This window comes from Taeniopygia guttata, chromosome 9 (genome assembly GCF_048771995.1).
Source record: "Taeniopygia guttata chromosome 9, bTaeGut7.mat, whole genome shotgun sequence".
NCBI lineage: Eukaryota > Metazoa > Chordata > Aves > Passeriformes > Estrildidae > Taeniopygia > Taeniopygia guttata.
This window is the reverse complement of record NC_133034.1, coordinates 20468465-20483586: the sequence shown is the minus strand read 5'-3', so window position 1 is coordinate 20483586 and position 15122 is coordinate 20468465. Positions and strand designations below refer to the sequence as shown.

The window sequence follows — 15122 nt, the reverse complement described above, 5'->3', positions numbered from 1 at the left end:
AATGTTGGCAACAGGTACATCTGACTCAATGAGGCATGGGACTTCAATTTGGCTATAGTAAGGATAAATGTAATTCAGAATCATGTAACAAGCATCAGGAATCAGAGAAAGACTGTCAGTAGATAAAGTTAAATGTAGAAAAAGTGCAGGATAGAAAATTAAATTTACACTATATAATTTTTTACTACCCTGCTTTTGTATTTCCTACCAGCCTGATGTAACTTTTGCATCTAAAATGTGATTTAGTCCTGTGAGGTACCATTTATTATAAAGACTTTACACTGATGGTCATGTTTTTATAAAAAATAAGACAAATATTTAAAAGTATGCAAATACTGCTTAACAGAAACCAAAGCCTTGAACAAGAATTACAGGATTAAGTTTGTCTCATGTTTCCTAGCTGTAAGCTAAATAAAAAATAACTCCAGTTTGCAAAGTAGTATAACATACAGCAATATATTTAAATGTTTTGTTCCAAGCACAGATATTTCTCCATGCATTATTTATAACCACTGGTATTGTAAGTTCCCATTTTTTAGGAAGTCACCATTGAAATGCAAAAATTGCTTCACACAATTTTGAAAGGTACTACTGGAATTTTATTTTCGGCAGTTTTATTTTTTCTTATTTTTATTAATAAAATAAATTTTATTTTATTTTATTTTTGTGTTTCTTAGGTAAACTGATTTTTCCTTCATTCAGTAGAAATCTGAATACAATATCAGAACTGGGTCTTGGCTAATCTTGGTTTGGCCTGACCTTTTGAAAGCATTGTGTTTGTCACATTTTCAGTTTCTTCTTCCCCTCTTGTGATAAAGACCTCCTCTGGCATGCAGAATACCTGCAGGCTTTTTGAAAGAACAATTATTTTAAAGGTTTATCTAAAAGGCAGGTTTTTTCTTGTGAAAATCCAGTTCTCCCTGCACAGCCTAGAAAACAGTTTACTCTTGGAATGTCCAGGTGTGGTGCTTTTGTGTATGGAAATAGAGAGCACGGGGGTGGTGGGGAAATTCAGAGTTTCTAATGGGGATCCCTGGGCTGTAGTGATTTGTTTGGGAACCACCTGCAGTGTCCACGAGTATCAGAGGGACTCAGATGATGCTGAATTCCCTGTCCCTGATGACTTTCAATAAACACAATTCTTGAGGGAGTTGTTTTTCCCTGGTGACAAGTTCCTCTCAATGGAATATATGTGTGTGCAAGGAACATCTCTCACTTCACTGTGGTAGTCCTGGAGAACCCAAACCAGGGGCAATTTCTGGGATTTCAATTTCTCTTTTATATGACTGATTTTGCAGGGCTACAGAATTTCACCAGAGTCTTCATGTTACCCTTAAAGGTCATTAAATAATGTTAAGATTTTAGATATTTTCAGTAAGGCTTCATACATGTTTAAATGAAAATATGTGTAAGTGGGAAGGAAAAATTGCTAAGGAAATAGGGAACCAACATTTTATTCATTTTTAATTAATCACTTCCATCTTAATATAGCATTAATTAAATGCAGCAAGGTTTAGTCACTCTACCTCATAAGATTTCTTGGTGTAGTTTTAATCAGGTAATCAAATGATCACATTGTATAAATAGGCAAATACATCACATCAGTGGTGTGTAACATTCAGGCTATTTAAACCACAACTACTCTCTATCTATAGCATATTAATTATCACCACCATATTTAGATTTTCTTTTCCTACACAGAGAAAGAAAGAATGAATATAATTTAGAATTATTTTTATGCACATACTTGAATCATGTCAGTTTGATAAGGCTCAAAACTGGGGAAATGCTGTGCATTTAATTATTATGTAGTTGTTTCGCTCTATGGTATTGAGCAAGACAAAAATGTTAGATATCTTGCTTGCCTTTACTTGGTTTAAAAAGCACTTTGAGGTCAATAGGGCAAAATGCCATATTAAATCTCCCTAATAATTTCTTAAAGAGCTGATTTGCATGAATAACAATATGTATAATCAATCAATAAAGACAGAGCAGAACAGGTTATTATAGCCAAACCTGACAGACAACTGGGAGAAAACAGAGAAGTATGCTGCCATAGAATTGATGCAGTTCCTAGGAACTCCATGGTCTTTTTAATAGCCTTTGGCAGTCATTCATTAATATTTTTATAAGAACCATCAAGCCTTCTGCCTCTAATGATCTGTTTGCTAGAGTGTGGCAGGTGTTTATAGATGAGAGAGACAGACCTATGAGTCCTTTGCTGTGCAGCTTCTCTGGCCTTTACTACCTGTTGTTGTTGATTTACATATTTACTGTAATAAATATGTTAATCTCTTGATTTCTGCATTTTTACAAGGTCTGTGATGAATTAAATACATTCTGTAGCTCTTCCTTTAGACAATTTTACTTCCTCTAGATGGTCTCTCATACCTCAAATCCTTAATTGCACCAGTCCCTGACACAGGTGGTGATTCAGCTCAGAAATAGAGATCAATTATTCATGAAGAATAAGCTTTCTTGTAGTTCTGAAGCTGGGATCACTGACATACTGTAAGAATAACTGTTCATTCTTTACTTGCCCTGTTGAAAGCTCCTTAGATGTTTTAATCCATTTTCAAAAGGTGGCAATGTATTAAGTGAAGCTGCAATCAAGTAAAGAAAAGAAGTAAGCAGAACTAACTAATAAGATCTGCAAGGAAGTCCCACTTGATTATACTTCAGATGTGTCAGATGTGTGTTAGGACATTAACTCAAATTAAATGCATTTGATTGGCCATATGGTATTCTTCATTTTCTCAAATTTGTGACATAAACTTGTAAGATGCTGCTAACACCCAAAATGAACTCCAGAGAAATAAAATTATTCAATTACGAATAGCATGTGAATCCTTGCACTCCTTGATCCCTGGCTCAAGGAGTTTTGCCTCCAGTCTGAAGGGAGAGCTTGACTGACACAGTGAAGTCCAGCCTGAGCAGCTGAGTGCTCTAAATGCAGCCAGTCTGTGTTGTTCTTGTCAGGCTAACCAGCTGAAGAAATACAGTTTGGCTGCTCTACAAATGGGAGTTGGTTGTGGGTTGCTAATAGTTTATTCTAGATACATTTTTAAAGATTTTTTAAAATTAATTTTATTTGGTTTATTAATCATAAAACATTATTATTCTTTAAGTCGATTAGTCTGGAGAAACATTTCATTTGTTTAATGAATGCAAAACACACTATATGAACTTTGCAGTTGTTACCAAGGAGTTGAAGAATGCTGGTGTTGTAGTGTCTGCATAGCAATAAAAACAGATTGAAAGAGCACAGCATGTAAAGCATTCTCCTGTATTGGTGCTGGGTTAAATATTTATTGTTGGGCTTGTGTGTGAGAACAGTGCAAGTGGAATAAAGCAGTTAAACTCTTAAAATGCTGTACTATTGAATTGAACATTGCTGTCGTAAAAATATTAATCCTATACCGTCAAGGATGGTGATAAAAACCCCCAAACCACCATATTTTATAGGCCTCTTAAGCAAAGCTGTAAACATTTCATGTATAAACTTTCATGCATAAGAAAAACTGAATTTCATGGTTGCTGTAGGAAGACATCTCTTCAGCTCCTGGTAGGCTGGTAGAAATGGGGGTTGGTGGATATTCGGAATTAACTGTCAAAAGCTGTATTTCACAATTTCACATCATTCAGTGAGTTTTTAAACATTAAAGGAAGAACAGGCTACTCATTACTTATGAAACTTGACCAGCTGATCTGAAGAACACTGGGTGATCCTTAAATGCCTTATAATTCCTGGAAGGAGCAGCAGATCTTGTGCACAGATATATTTATGAAATCATAACCATGGCTTTTTGCCTGGATGTGTGCTGGGTTGAGTAGGAGAGACTCTAGGAGATACAGGTGTGGTTATTAAAACACCTTTTCCAATGAATTTGTTGTTTGGGTTTCCCATTTCTGTTAGAACTTTTTGGACAGGTCTTGAACAACTGTGAATGTAAGAATGGCAGGAGCAGAAATGCTTAACAGATAAAAAAAAAAAAAAAGGAGTAATATAACCACTTTTCAAAATTACTTGTGAAATGGAAGCTATTTCTTGAAGGTATTTTAAAATAATTTTTTGTAAGACTCTGCAGCCTTTATTTAAACCGTGTAATATGCAATTGCATTCTTCACAGCACTGAAATGAAACTGTGAAGCAGTAATTATGCTAATTTTGAAATGGGAAAATACCAAGATTTGTCTCTGTCTAACATTTTCCTGATAGCCTTGGAGACTTTAATATACAGAATTTGCTGTATTTTTGTGTTAAAGTAGGCTATTCTTTTAGAAAGCCTGTAATTTTGTAGGTAGAGGTGAGGAAGTTATGTTATACTATATAAACTGTTAGCTAAATGCAAATAATCTCCAGTACTTCAACTTCCTAATATTCTTGAAAAGAAACCTAAGTGGCTTATTTGTTACAATAGATGTTGAAAGCCTTTATGCCTACTGTTTATTAAGTGTTTAATTACCCGGTAGATTTAATAGCTACACAAATATGTGGCACTCAGTCTGGGCTTGATTTCCAGTTTCCATATTTATTCTGTTGCTAAGATTTCACCATTAAATACTTACATGAAAAAAATACAAAGATATCACTGACTTAGAATTTTTTTAAGAAACCTACAGAGAAAATGTGTATTACACTCACAGAAGATGTGTATTGGGTATCTTTAGTGTTTTAATTCTGTTTTTCTCTTAAGCCCTACTTTGTGGGAAACTCTTTGCATTGCCAGCATTTCACAGACAGATCGTAGATGGAATATGATAATCCCATTCAGCTTTTTGTTGTGTCAGAGCATGCTGTTAACTGAATAAAAACTGATTCCTCAGGACCCATTAAAGATCTCAAAATCTTCCAAAAGGCACCACCATGATGCCTTCTAATCTTCTGGCCAGCACGAGACAGTCCATGTCCCTTAATTCTTCTCTTTCCCCTCCTGCCATCTCAGCTAGATAAGAATTTCCTTGTCCTCTGAAAAACTCAGCCATGTTGCAGCAAAACTTCACTCTCTTCCATGTTGAAGGTGCTTCAACCCAAAGAATGCTGTTTAAATGAGATATTGCTACAAGTCTTCAAGAGTCTGACTGCAAATAAGTAAGTAGAGCTTTGATTTGTGTTTGTTTTTTTCAGAGCCAGAGATTCAACTGTGTGGAAAAGTCTAGATGTGCAGGATCCAATGTGAGCTCTGTGCAGATACAGGGAGATTCAGATTATTTCATCAACCACCTCGGAGTACCTGCCACACAGTTTTCCTATGAGGACATCAAAGCATCAGAGGTAGCTATGATCAAAAATGGACAAATGGAAAATAGCAAGAAGATAGAATTATGTTTTCTCAGGTTATTTTGTGTTGTAGTGGAAATGTATCTCCTCTAAGTGTGGTTTTTTAGGTCTTCAGAGGATTACCATACAGCTTCAAAGTGTCTGTTTTTGTAGGGATATGGTATTCAAAGAAACAGATACACACTGAAGGATGTTGTGCTAAAAATGTTAATATTGCTGATAGTTTTATAGGCTACATGTTATCTAACCCAACTTTTGAGACTTTTTTCAACACAGAGGAAACAGGTATTGATGTGGTTTTTTTACTGCACAGTAGGATGTGACAATCTTCAAAATGAACTCTATATCTGTTTTCATACCATGAGAAAAATAAAATTCTCTAAGATAAACATTGGGGACAAGGGTCTGTATGCTTGACTGTAGTCTTCCAGACACCACAGCTTTTTTTTCAGTCCATCATCTTGTGCAAGGTGGGTGGAAGGAAGAGGCATTTTTATGCTGTTTGGAGTTCAGGTTAGAATTGGACACAAATAAATTGTTAGGAGGGTTTGTCCTTCCTCCACCTCCACTACTGTAGGTTTTTTGCAGCTGGACATCTCAAACTCACCCTCACTTGGTGAGCTGAGATTCAGGAAGCCTGGTACTGGGTATTTCAAAACACAATAGGCGGGAGAAGAGGTGTGTGTTTTCATGCAAATTTAATGATGCACTGATTTCATAGTCTCCTCATTTCTCTTTTTCTCCTCTTCACTATGCTCTTCTGTGTGCACATCTTTCCAAGTTGAGGAGCAAAGCTGAGGCTGGGTTGAGCTGGAATGTCTCCTGACATTGCTAATATGCTTCTCTTTCACATATGCAAACCAAAGCAGGGATGTGCCAAATAGGGAGCGTTGCTGTCCTGTCATTGTGTAGATTAAAATAGACTAATTCAATAATGTATATCAGTAAGAAGACTCCTTTTTCTAGACATCATGGCACCTATAGGCAAAGTTTTCTATTTCAGATTAAACAAAAGGAAAAAGGCTATAAGGAAAATCTGAAGGCAGAAGATGTGTGAGTGCAATGTTTGTGGAAGGCTTGTGGTCCAGAGGAATTTTTTGTTGTCACTTAGCAGCTATTCCACATAGTTTTCATTCAAGATCTGTGTATATACAATGTACAGACCATGAGAAAGAATCTCTGCAAAGTTGAGTATATCAAAATAGTAAGTATTTCTCAGCAACATTTACAGTATGAACACTGAAGGTTCCCTTGGCTATTGTCTACTTTAATCCAAAGTTATTCTTCATGTTCAGTTAACCTTGTAAATGTGCATTTTTGTCTCTCAGAATGACTCATCAATGGAATTAAAATCATAAAAGACAATATTTCTATATTTGCTTAAACGTGACACTCTAAATTTGATTCTTTGTTTAAAAGTCAGCTTTTGTCCTTCTTGAAAATTCATTTCCTAGAAATAAACATGGTAAGTGTAATCTGCAGTCTTGATGTAGACGTACTGCACTTCTCAGACTGTAGGAGACCTTGACCCCGTGAGGTCTATTTTATGTGAGAAATAAATCTGCTTGGCACAATGTGTAAATTTCACTTGGCAAGAGCATGGAATTTTTCCCTAAAAGTGAAGTCACACAGATGATTAAATTTGGATTATTTGCTGTATCTTTGTTATTTATTGTACGAGTTGTTAACAGTCCTCCAGAAGATAAGCTCATTGTCTCTCCTATGTTCTATCAAACAAGCAATCTGTTTATCCTTGACTGTTTATTGCCATTGTTTATTGTGGATTCTGTTCATTGGCAGATATTATATGCAGGTAAATTACTCTGTGTTGACAGCCATATTAATAAACATTGTAGGAATTTCTGTTAGGCGGGTTAGGGGCTGATAAAAATCTGTTGGTTTGCAGGGAAGGATTTTTGCTTGTTTGTTTCCATCCAGCTTTTTAAACTACACCTCATCTTTGTAAGCTTCATTGCAAAACAAGATTTGGGCAAACAAGTTCAGAAATGGACTGTTTTGATGTGCTTTTGTAGGTTATCATTTTGCCAGGTTGGTTTCCTCTTCTCTCTCTCTCTCACTGCTGTGACCTACTCAGGAATCGCTCTTCCTTTGGAATATACATCACTTGTTTATTTTACCCACCTGTCAGCCAGCATGTAGTGTCAGGTAAAACTGATGCTGTTCCACAGCTGGGAAAAAACTGGTTTAGAGTTAAAAAGCCCAAGACCTGTGCTTGTATTCTTCCTCCAGAGCGGCAGCTCCAGGTCAGCTTTAGAAATGCATTTCTTACCCCGTCGGAGCCATGCCAGTCCGCAGAGAGAAGGTTATAAAAACCTTCCATTGACAGGAGCCTGAGGAGTAAATACGAGGAAATAAAAGTTGCAAGAGGAAACATTCAGGCCAGAAGAGTAAGTAAAACAGTCTGGCTTGGAATTACATCATACAGTGAACCACAGCCTCGGAGAGGTTAAATCTGCCTGGCAAATGCCCGTGGTCAGGTCTGTGAGCCAGTAAAGTGCCTTCTGAGAATTCAGCCACTGCTGTAAATATGCACTGGATGAAATGCAGCTCATTTATTCACCAGCAGAAAATATGCAGCATTTTAGTCTCAAAGTAAGTAAACCTGGAAGAATTCCTCAAGTGGAAAAAAACTCATGTTGCCCCAGTTTCCAAGGATTCTCTTGCAGCTGCTGAAGAAATCCTTCCTCACCTCCTTACCTCTGGTGTGCTGGGTTTTCCATCACATGAAGGTCACATTGTGATTAGTAATATGTTAGGAGACAAGCTGATCAGATTTTCCTAATAGTGCTGATTATTTTGCTTTCAGCATGAGTTATGCTATTCGAGATGATGATTAGTGTGCATCCAAGTGACTGTGTAGAGTCTCCAGAGAGAGACCTAAGTGTTGATTTCAAATCAGAGTTTCTCTGCTACTGAAAGCCATTATTAGTCTGTTAGTCCTCATCTCAGCAGAGAATAGAGTTAGAAACATATTCAGTTACCTTTACAGCAACAAGGAAGAGCAACTTAAACTAAGAGAGCTATTAAATCAAAGACTTGTCTTAGCCACTCTGTGTTGCATAAAAGCTGGATATCAGTCAAATTACTTCATTGTATGAGCATTGGTATGTCACAAATAACTACATGGCACAGGTGAGTACATTCTGATTTTTTTCCCTATGTGTGGACTATTTCTGTGTACTTGAAAATATTAGTCTTGTTTATATATCAGTGTATTTTCAAACCCAAAAATGGTGTAACAGGTGTAATACATACATGCCCTCCATAATGAGAGAATCCATGCATGTAAGAGACAAGAGAGTGTGTTCATCACAACTCTGCTTGCTTTCTTAGATGTAAATTCCTCTCCTGTGGTATTTTAACTTTGTAAACAAAATAATCTTATTTACATGACCGAAGCTCAGCTCGGTTACCTGATTGTAAATTAGGAATAACTCTGAAAACACTGGATATGGTGGTGTATGACCTCAGGGATTTGCACTCAGTTTCTCTTTGGATTCATGACAGAACTAATTTTTGAATGGCTGTACATGGATTGTGTGCCTTGCCCTATCACTTAGAGCTCACCTCGTTTCTCATACGTCCCTCCCTTATTTCCTTAAGATTTGCATTGTTTTTCTTTTTGTATGCACATCATCTCCGTAATTTTTTGTGTTTACTTTTCCTCCCTATGGAGCACCTTAAAGTGTAGTTTGCTCTGCTAGACTCAACATTCTGATGGCCTTTTTCCTTTCATGAAAGAGGACAAGGAAAAGTAGTTTTTAAAAGACCTGTGTTTGGGTATTACTGGGCTTCTTCCCTGAAGGGAAAATGTCCAGCACCCTAGTTACAAGTTAATTTATTTTGATTACTTCCTTCATAGCACAGTTTATAGCATCGCTGCTGAAGTCCTGGAGCACAAGTAATCACAGAGACTGAGAAAAAGAGCCTTGCTGTGGCTGCCTAATGTTTGGGTAGTAGAGAAAATATAAACTGGGTTTTCCATGGTTTCAGGCAGAGATTTGACTTTTTCTCCAGCATTGTAACTCAAACATTATTGAACTGTTCAGCATTTTGAGTTCCATCCCTTACAAACGTCAGCTGATACAGGTGTATTTTGAGCTTTTTTCAAGATGGAAATTAATTGACTGTTACCATCCAATTTCTGTGTCATTGCAGTCAACAGTTTCATGAGGATTCAATTTTTTTAAAATTCCAGTTGGATGATTTCCTATGTTATTTGCATATTATTCATCCTTCTCAGTGCGTCCTGTTACAGAAAGATTCCTGTCTGATAACACAGAATCTAAAATCCCCTCTGTGATAATGTGGTAGTTTAAATCAACATTAGCATTATTATTTGTTTTGGAAAAAAAACCTGCTGTACATGCACATTATTTAAAAAACCCAACAACTTACTCTTTTTTTTTTTTTTTTTTATTGATGGACACATAATCATCATGAAACATTTCATAGTAGATGTCCACGTTTGGGTATGCAGGACTCACAGAACATTTACTTTTACACCTAGATCATAAAAGTTGTTTTCCGTATCTTCACTCAAACTTAAGTACAGGCAAGAAGTATAAAAATTACCTGTCACATTATTCACAGGCTAGATCAAGGTAGTGTAATACCATGGACCACTAAGCTAATTTAGAAGAAAAATACAAAGAGGTTTCTTTATAGAAGGCATTTGTATGTAATATATGTAGAAGAGTTTAGAATTTTGACAGTTTGAGATTGTATCCTCTTTAGAGAGAATGCATAATGATTTTTATTTCTGTTGAAATATGCATAACTTTCTGAAGGTAACTTTCAACTTTCATTAGGGTCCTTAAAAGTGATTTTTATCCACACTGTAATACAGGGGGCACTAAATCTGAGCTCCTCAGTGAATGTGGCTTCTCACTTGTTACCATCAGCCTCTGCATCCTCTCTCCCACCCTGTCCTGCCCTCTTTTCTTCCTTTTTGTCACTTTTCAGGGAAACTTACCTGCACTTCCTTCATTTCAGTATTTACATGCTTAGACTGACACATCATGCACTTCTCTCAAAAGAACTCAAGAGCTTTCCAAGATTTCTTTGTTATGAGGAAAGAAACAGAGGAACCATCCTTGATGGAGAGAACTTGAGGGTTTAGTTTACAAAAAAATAACTGATGTTGCAAGCTTTTGTCTCTTTGATGTGCTGATGTTGGTGTAAGGGAGGGCTCAGGCAGCTTGCAGTGCTCTTCAGTGCATCTCCCTTGTGTCTGTTCTGAAGTGAGAAGGAAACTGGTGTTTGAACCTCAAACACATTTCATTTTTAAATGCTTCTATATGTATAATCAGCATGGCTTTGTGGAAAGAAACAAAGTCTGTGGTGTAGTTTCATCTCCACAAATACAACCTTGTACCTGTGTGTGCACCTTGAAAACAAACCTGAGTAGTCTGACCTGTGGTATTCTTTATTTTTAGCTGGTTTTGTATCAGTCATGTAATTACTGTTCAAATAGTTCCAGTGCTTAAAGTCAATCCACTTGTATTTTCTGAAGTTCTGGAGCTCTATGTTCTTAATGCAGTTATCTCACCATCTTGAATCACAGCATTAATCCATTACTGCTCCATATCCAGATTATTTTCTCCTTTACTTCTGGTGTGTCTTCCAGTCCCTTTCCAGCCAGGAAAGTTAGTGCAGCCATGACACAGTTTTGAGATTTCTGACTGCTTGGATTATCTACAGCTGACCAGACCCTTGTGGAAAATGTTCTGCTGTTTATCTGACATTATTATTTGTGTCCTCCTTCATTAGGTGTCACCCAGTACCAATTAATTTATCAAAACCAAGTATATTTATCAAGAAATTCCATTAGAAGCATCACAGCATCATTTTCCTGGAGGCATCAGGGTAGACTATATGCAAATACATGATGTGCTTAATTCAGCTTTAGCTGCTCAACAGAGAACTTCAGGACCTGTGGCATTTGTGTGAATGTCCTCGGAAGAGATTTACACTGGTTGTCTGAGTCTGTAATTCCAGGGAGATTCTTACCCCAAACAGAAGCCTTGTTTCTCCTCTTGCATCTGCAGTGTGTTACTGTGATGATCTGTGATTTGGTAGCTTTTCCATCTGAAAGTACAGCTCTGCATGGCTCCCCCCCATTCCCTGCTTTACTTCCCTTTTCTCCCTGGTACATGTTAAATTTTTTAAGGAAATAACACAGCTGGTAGTTGTCCATGGGGAGTTACTGGAGATGTTTCATGCCTGTATGAAAGAATCAAAGTACCAATGTGCTTGGCATACCAGAAAGTCTTTGCAAAGAGCAAATGTGTACCAGGATGGTTGCTTGGGAACCCAGGATTCCCTTTTCTGAGCTGCCCCTGGAGAATTTGATGCTGTTGCATTTGCTGCTGAATGAGTTTGTTAACTGTGTTCTAGAACTTCAAGGGCAGCAAGGTGTGGCAGTGGGAGTTGGCTGTGTCAGGGTGAAGAGAGAGGTTTCATTTGTGTTTCTGGGCAAGCAGTGAGCTGCCAGTGTGTCACAAGGAATGGTTCCAGGAGTCCCCAGCAGGTTGCCTGGGACTACCTGAGGGTCCAAACCACAGCTGCCTTCCTGACTCAGGGATTATGTTGGCTTTATAATAGCTGTGCTTCTCTTTATTCAGACTGATTTTTTCCTGACCAATGTGTTTTTTCTGTCTCTAGCATAAATTAGTGTTTTCTAATTTCTCAGTTCAGTCAGGGGTTAGTGTAGTGCTCACCAATAATTCATTAATTCATTAGTCCATCTGTTCATTTGGACGCTAATTGAGTTGAATTTGGTAGTGAGAGCATGGTGAAATTGTTAAGGTTAATGACTCAGTGTTTTACAAGACAAAATGCATTTGATGTTCAATTGATTGCTTGAGTTGTTTTATTGAATAATATGAATATTTAGCTACTTAATTTCATGGAAGAGAATCTTTGTTATTGCACTAATGCTAGTGAAACTGATGATGTCCTCATCAGTTTGGATACATTACTCTGCTCCAAAAAATTTTGTCTGGCCTCACAAATCCTGGTGCTTTGATGTTCCAAACATCACACAGTGCATCCAGAAGGGGAAAATTCTTTATGTAAACTTGCCTTATGGTATCAGACTCACACAGCTTCTTTAGCATTCATTCACACTGCATGAGTACATGTTGTTTCTGTGAGCTCTGTCCTTGCAGATTCTCTCAGAGGCTCCTCAGTGTCTTGGAATTGAGTGAGGATTGTTGGAAGGCAATGGAAGAAAGACAGCCTGGGAGTAAACAGGACCAGTGGGGTATGGGAAAATGTGAAAAATTTGTTTAGACACCAATTAATTGCCTCTGTTTGAAGCATCTAGTTATTGAAAATACATATTATCTAAGGACAGATGTCACTGCATTCTCTGTTCTCCCTGGAGAATTAAATGGCCTGTTGCATTCATGGTAATGTTTTACCACTGTCCTTCTGAGTGGCTGCATTCAACTGACCAACTAAAAATATTCTGATAGAACATCTGGAACAAGTATCAAAACATGTTTTGTACCAATAGATATTAGTAGTGTGGCACTCAGTTTTGTCTTTTTACAAGATCACTGGACAATCAAACAGCCGTGGTTTGGGTCAGTGATGCATTCTTGCTGATAAAATTTGCAATATTTAATATTGCAAATTATCTTATCATGGACATTGAAGAGCTGGTTAATAAGGATTCTGATAAATATTGTCTTTAAGGCATTATTATTCTTAGCAGAAGACAATTTTTATTCTTACTGCAAGGTGGTGAAGCTCCCACCTACACAACATCTGTCTAGTGGCTAACATTAACTCTCTTCATTCAGTATAATTAATTTTTTTTTTTTTGAGCGCTAAAATTTTAAGTGGGAAATAGGAAGCACTGAATCAGGAAATAAAAGCATTGATAATATTTGATTGTGAAAAACATTTGATTGTGAAAGTCACTGGGATTCATGACTTCCAGCGGGAAATCATTAGGATGCTGTTCCTGGAACTTAATGTTTCTGCATAATTTGAATGCTCACAATTGATCATAAAATGTTACCAAATGTTCTTGCACCATTCACACAACACATCCAAGAAAAGCTGTTCTCTCTTAGAGATTCTGAATCTTACTGAGCCTCCTATTTCTAAGTTCTGAAACGTTGGGAAGATCCTCTGTCAGGTGCCAGGTTTCTGACTTGGGCCACTCCTTCCTAAACTGCTAAATCTGCTTTCAGTGTAAAAATCACCAAAGGAAAACTGCAGAGGAATAAAGCCATGAAAGTATTCTGACATCCAAAAAGTTGCTTTCTGTCTGCTGCAGTCTGTGAATTTATAGCTTTACAGTGATTATTTCAATTCACTTACTAACATAAGGAAGAAAACATTAAATTAAAAGAGATGAGGAAATGTGCTTATATTCTTTTCCTTACGACTGTTGGCTGGGTTTTTTTCTGGCTGCAGTTGAGTTGAATAATAAAATAACTTGTGCAGCAGTGATTCCAATTCTGCCTCTCCTGTATTTTTGTGCAGTCTTGTTTGGCAGGCCTTGCTCATTTTGTCCAGCATTGAGTAGCATTGCAGGGTCACTGCACATCTTTACCAGAATATTCAAACTGAAAATAGATGTCCTTTTGTTTCTTTTCTAAAAGGTCTTCAGTAAACTGAAATGGCGGAAATACAGAAGAAAAGACTCTTGTCAGAAACTCCTTCTGACAAGCCTGTTTTCCAGAGCAGGGGCATTTTCACTTTGAAGACATGTGTTAGGCTGTGGCAATTGCAGAGCTTTGCTTTATAAAAATAATTTTAAAGAACCTATTTTATGTCTTATGCATCAGTGAAATAAACTTTTACCTAATTTTATAATCCTTTGTGGATTTGGAGGTGATATTTAATTAGATATCTAGAGCATTTGCTAGAAAGGGTAAAGCCAGCCTGCTAGTGAGATGGAGAGGCAGAAAATCTCTTCTCCAGTATATTTGCATTCCTTTATTAGTGAGAAATCCTATATGCCTGTTATTATTTCATCAATTCCATTTGAACCACATTTTGGCTTCAGTCTGTTCTTTTCTACATAATCTACTTTTTCAGTAAGTCTGTTTCAGTCTGCAGTACCCTCCCAAAGTAAAAATAATCCAGATAGATGATGATAAGCCATATTTTAGTCTATGAGATACGTTTTCCATTACTATCTTTTTGATCCTTCTTACAGTCAAACCTCTTGTTCAATCACCCTGCCAGGCAGTAAAAAAAGGGGGAAGAGATGGCCTTTTAGCCTAGGTGAGATGAAACAGCTGTCACAAAGAAATGCAATTGTATATTTTGTGCCAGGACACTGTATTGCCAATTGCTTGACTTAGGGAAAATGGAAGAAGGAATTAGTGAAAGCCTGCAGTGCAGATTTCAGAGGTGTTTTTGTTCTTTTCGCTGCTCTCTCTTTATCTTTTCTCCTGGCAGGGCTTTCTCCATCATGCTATGACAATTTTTTTGGCACTGGTGTTGAATGTTGAATACAGATGCAGACATACTGATACAGTTGTGAAGCCTCTGGGATTCTGGGTGATAGTTTTGGGCACTGCACAACTTCAGAGTGTGCCTTGTGTGACTTCAGCCTCCCAGCTGAACCTGTGCCCAGGCTGATTCTGGAGATGTGCAGTGTCTACTTTGTGTTTCAGTTGCCAGACACTGCACATTTGTGTGTATCCCTCAGTTCTCTGCAATTCTACTTTTTGTGCTGTTGTACTACAAAAAGACAGACTGAAGCAGGTGAATGCTCATGGAACACACACAGCATATATTTATATTGGACAGGTAACAGAGCATAGTGTCAGTCTTGATACAGTCAAAGCAA

At 37.3% G+C, this 15122-nt stretch overlaps 1 protein-coding gene across 11 annotated transcripts in view; it reads left to right on the top strand.

The window, feature by feature from the left end:
- The window catches only part of NAALADL2 (N-acetylated alpha-linked acidic dipeptidase like 2), a 412338-nt gene that overhangs the window by 331611 nt on the left and 65605 nt on the right, over positions 1-15122 (top strand). For 10 of the 11 annotated variants that reach the window (XM_072933148.1, XM_072933147.1, XM_072933146.1 and 7 more), the window contains one exon: positions 5129-5275. The exons of the other annotated variant lie outside the window; for it this stretch is intronic. In XM_072933148.1, the coding sequence (XP_072789249.1) occupies positions 5129-5275 (147 nt within the window). The remainder of the gene's footprint in view (positions 1-5128; positions 5276-15122) is intronic. 11 annotated transcript variants of the gene reach the window in all.